Below are 4,883 nucleotides of genomic sequence, written 5' to 3'. Positions count from 1 at the left end.
AAAGTAAATTACTTTGAACATTGAAAATGAGGAAATAATATTATCAAATTACATTCAATTAGTATTCAAAGCATGACTGAACCATCTTCAAATTATTTTCTTAGCCAAGGTTGAATAATGAACAAAACTTCTTCAAAGCATATTTGAATCATAATAAAATAAAGATCAACTCTTTGAATAATAATTGAATAATCTTCTAGTCATGATTAATAATAAAGTAAAAACAAAAATGAAGATCGATCCTTGCTCAAAATTGATTCAAATAATATCAAACTATCTTAAAATAAATGTTTATTAAGAATAATGATCAAAGGATTTTTAAATAAGGATTCAACTATGATTGAATAACAACTAAATGAAAATGAATAAGCATATTTGAGCATTTAGAATATTTTCTTTAAATAATATTGGAATAAATATTAAGCTAACTTCTAAAATGATCAAATAATCTATGAATAAGGCTTTCTCTATGCTTGAACTAAATCATTAATAGTAATTAATATATGATAAAAAAAATTTGAATCATCCTCAAAACATCCTCAAATAACGATTAAATAATGATCACACAATGATAGAATCATCATTAATAATACGAAAATATTTAAATTATGATCTAGCCAACTTTGAACAATGATTGAACAAGGATTGAATTATCTCTAAAAAGTTTAAAAAAAAATAATAAAATAATGATCACATAATAATTGAAGAATTTTTTGAATAATGTTAAATGCCATATGAATAATTCTTAAATAATGATCAAATAAAAATTAAACCATATTATATTTATCTTTGACATAAATTAATTTATGCTTCTTCATCATATAATCAATATTCAAAAAAATTTCCAACAATGATTGAATATTCATTGAAACGGCTTCAATTCATCCATGACCACGATCAATCTATGGTCAAATAGATTTCAATTATTAACATATTATTGTAAAATCATTCTATAAAATTATTTTAAAAAAAGATCAAATCATCATTGTTTCATTTTCAACCATGATCCATTTATGTTCAATTATGGCTTGATAACTAGTCAACCATAGTTCCTTTGTAGTTTAAAGATGAGTTAATCATTGTTTGATCATCATACAATCTAACTTATAATATGTTAGCTAATCTAACATTTATCGACGTCTTGAGTTCATGATAGAATAGGAATATTATATTCAATCCTAAATTAACCAAGTGAATGATATCACTGATCTTCGCTAGTATCATTAATGAAATGGTACAATCATATTCAAAAAGCATCCCCGGCGACAAACACCGGCCCCCGCCATCTGCTCGGCCCCCTCTCCTCCTCCCGGGATACTGTCGGACACGCATCGCTAAGCTGCTTCACCAGCTGCAAATAGTGTCCCAAATCATGGCAAGCCACCACATTGGCCGTCCGCCGTCCGCAGACCCGAAGCTCCCTTCCAATGTCAGCGTACACCCACCCAGTCTTTGAAAGCAGCCAATTTGGCCCCATCCCGTCCTTCTCCGTTCCATCCACAAAGCCAGGAACCTTGGTTATAATATCATTGGTGTTCACGATTCGTAGAACCCTGCTCCCCTGCTCCTCCATCCTTCGCCTGAAGCTGGCATTACCAACTCGCGGTCCGCCGAACGATACCACCGTCACCAGAGGCCCCGTCGGGCCCAGCATTGCCTTCAAATCGTCAGCGGCTAGCACGGCCAGCGCTGCGCCGAGGCTGTGGCCGGTAATGGTAATGCTGATCTCAGGGCCGCTTTCGAATTTGTCTAGGATGCAGCGGACCTCATCGCGGATCTGATCGCGGAGACAGGGGTGGTCGAGTCCAGGCGAAGTGAAGAGGCTCCAGAACCCTCGCTCGACCATGGGTTCGTGTTGCGCGGAGTCACGTTTCGGGGTGCAGGATGGGGTCAGTGTGGCGCGGAGATTGTCAAGCCATTCGAGAAAAGTTACGGTTCCGCGGAGCGAGATGACAACATCTCGGCGGCCAAGGAGGGCGAGGTGGGCGTCATTGTGGCAGACGGCAGTAAAACCGATGCAGCTGGATTGGCGAGAAAGAGAGGGGGTGGCGAAGAGATTGCGGGTGACGCGGTAGCCGGAAGAGGGGAGACCGGAAAGGCGAAGGAGGGAATGTTTTGGGAAGCGGCAGGTGGCGTAGGTGGGGGAGAATGGGTCGAGATCGCAGGAGGTGTATGCGGCCTGGACGAAGCTGCCGTAGCGGAGGATTTCGGAGCAGAGGAAAGGATGGAGGGGATCGAGGAGACCGTCCCAGTTGTTGGCGCCTTGAAAATCGACCCAACGGTGGCCGAGGCGGAGGGGAGGGGGGTGGTGGGAGGTGGCGGTGGAATGACGAGGACGGCGTGGTGGATGGCGGTGGTTGTTAGGGAGGAGGATGAGGTCATTGGATGTATAATGAGATGATTAATTGGCTCTGTTTTGTGATGTAGAGTTTGATTAATGGATTAAGTGCATGGCGAGGTTGCTTATGGATGCGAGCAATTGTGGCTTGTTTCTGCGGCTGTTGCTTTGCTGCTGATGTGGCGGCGGCAGAGGGAGATGGTGGGAGTGGTGGGGTATTTATAAGAAGGATGAGCGGCGAGTAGAGGAAAAATTATTACATACATAAATGTACTCAGAGTTGTATGTGATATCTGATCCTGTCCATCACTCAAAATTTTTGATTCTAAAAAAAATTTAAAATGGGGCCCATCGAAATACATCTTGACCATAGAACACCGTGATCTATGGTCAGAATCGGACACCGCATGCATCTTTATGTATGCCATAATTTAAGGTTTTTTTTCTTTAGAAAATTGGCAAATTAAAATGTTTTTTTCTAAAAATTCTAACATTTCATTATATATTTATATTTATATAATTGAATTTTTCTGAAACAAAAGTGGCGGCTATTGCCTTGTAATTTGTAATGATAATGATAAAATAAAAGTAAACGTATAATTTAAATTTTTTTTATCGTTTTCTATGCACATTTAAATTAGAAGCTAATAATATTTTAATTTAAACAGTTTGTATTTATTAAAATAGATTTTACATGATTAAATTTATGAGTGCAAGGTGCTTTTAAGATATAATTTCACATTTTATGACTATGATTAATTATATTTACTATTTAAAAAAAATTAATTTTTTTCATATTTTTAAGGGGAGATCGGACCATTATATAAAAAAATTAAGTATGTTCCTATTCTTATTCAATGTTCCCATTTTTTTTTTCACTTAAATTAGTTGATTTTATATAATGAAGATTTACAACAATATCAAAAATATAATTCATATAATTTTTTAGAGTGTTACTCTTTTTTAAGTGTTGAATCTAGATTTGTCTTGTGGGACGGACTCAAGGAATAGAGCATTTAACGAGAGAAAGAAAGAGAGTGATAATGAACAGTGATTTGGAACGAGTATATTGAGTTTTCTCTCGCTTTTTTGGTTAAAATAGTGTACTTTTTCTCATAATGGCTTCTTATTTATAGAGAGATGAGCAATGACTCATGAAATTATGTAGAGACCCCTACTTTAATAGGGACTACACATGGTATTATGGGTATCTGACTTTAGCGGGACCCAGGGATCTTTTGGACTCCTCGACCTGGTGATCTAGAAGACAAGAATGAGGTGACTAATTTTGTCGATCATTTATTTTAGATTGATCATCTGATCGACTAATAATGTGGGTGGAGTTAATCAGTCTCTTTTGTGAAGTCGACTGAGTGTTGCTAATTCACCTTCTGGAGAGATTGCCAATTTTTGGTGGATTTTTCGACTCTCTGATTTGACCGCCTTGGGTTGACAATTGTTGTGTGAGGCTCCACATGAGTTATTTTCCCAAGGGGGGCTCACATTGCCATATTACGTCTTTTGTTGGATTCCTTTGAGATTTATGCTGACAGGTTTTACTTGTATATATTTAGTTCTCTGATTCTTTTGTTTCTTGATAGTGACAACTACGGTAAGAATAAGTAAATTTCATTTATAAAAACCAACATTATTTATCATTACATAATTGTATAATAAGGGCATGGAGGCACTAATTTCTTTATTTTCCATTATTTTTTATTGTTGAGTCTTGTTGAGATCCTTGTGATTTCATGGTGGGTCATGAGTCTGATTCTAATTCCTTGAGTCTTTGTATGATTACCTATTAGAAAGCCTTCGAGAAGATGAGAGAGCCTGACAGCGACTTTATATATGCAATAAAATATAAGATAAATATGAACATATTAAATATTCAATAATTGTAAAATCACACTTATCAACGCAAGTATATGTATCGCTCAAGTAATATAGGGCTCTAATGGAGTCCTAGATATCGATCTCACAGGGAGTAGTTTAGAATTACAAATTAAGACTTTAGAAAAACAATACTTTAATCACAACAACGACGTTCAATTTGCTTATCTGTCACTAATAGATAATTTTAATAACTAATAAATAACTAATGATATTAAGTAGGATTTAATGTGATATTCAATATATAAGAAAGCATCATTCTCCTTGTCAAGAAATTATAGTGAACGGATAAAATGAATTAGTTCAATTTATATTGTGTCAAATAAGAGCATACCTATTATTTACCCTTTGGTCCAGACATAAAGAGCATTGACTAATCCTATGCTTGTTTACTGAATCTACGGCTAGGCTGGGAGGATATCGGCTCTCACTTCAGAGCTCCCGCGTTCCCCTCACCTGAGAGCTAACATCTACACTTCAGCACCCAAACGATAGGACCGAATTGAGGATTTTAGTCTGTCAATCTAAAATCTCCAATTCTACACCCGATAATATTATTTCCCTATTTATTTGCACCCAACTTCCAAGGGCTTTGACCTCCCTGAATATTGGATGTAATCTTCACTTTAGTTGTAAAACTCAACATATTTTA

At 36.4% G+C, this 4,883-nt stretch overlaps 1 protein-coding gene across 1 annotated transcript; it reads right to left on the bottom strand.

The window, feature by feature from the left end:
- Positions 1 to 1,114: 1,114 nt before the first annotated feature.
- On the bottom strand, positions 1,115 to 2,392 carry LOC110035980 (phospholipase A(1) DAD1, chloroplastic-like; the record flags this gene model as incomplete). The annotated part of the gene is made up of 1 exon (XM_020740318.1): positions 1,115 to 2,392. A coding segment is annotated over one exon (1,146 nt), but the record flags the coding sequence as incomplete, so codon positions are not given.
- Between the last annotated feature and the right edge of the window lie 2,491 nt (positions 2,393 to 4,883).

This window comes from Phalaenopsis equestris, unplaced genomic scaffold (genome assembly GCF_001263595.1).
Source record: "Phalaenopsis equestris unplaced genomic scaffold, ASM126359v1 Scaffold201156, whole genome shotgun sequence".
Classification (NCBI taxonomy): Eukaryota; Viridiplantae; Streptophyta; class Magnoliopsida; order Asparagales; family Orchidaceae; genus Phalaenopsis; species Phalaenopsis equestris.
Note: the sequence above shows the minus strand (reverse complement) of the source record. Positions and strands in the feature narration are given on the sequence as shown.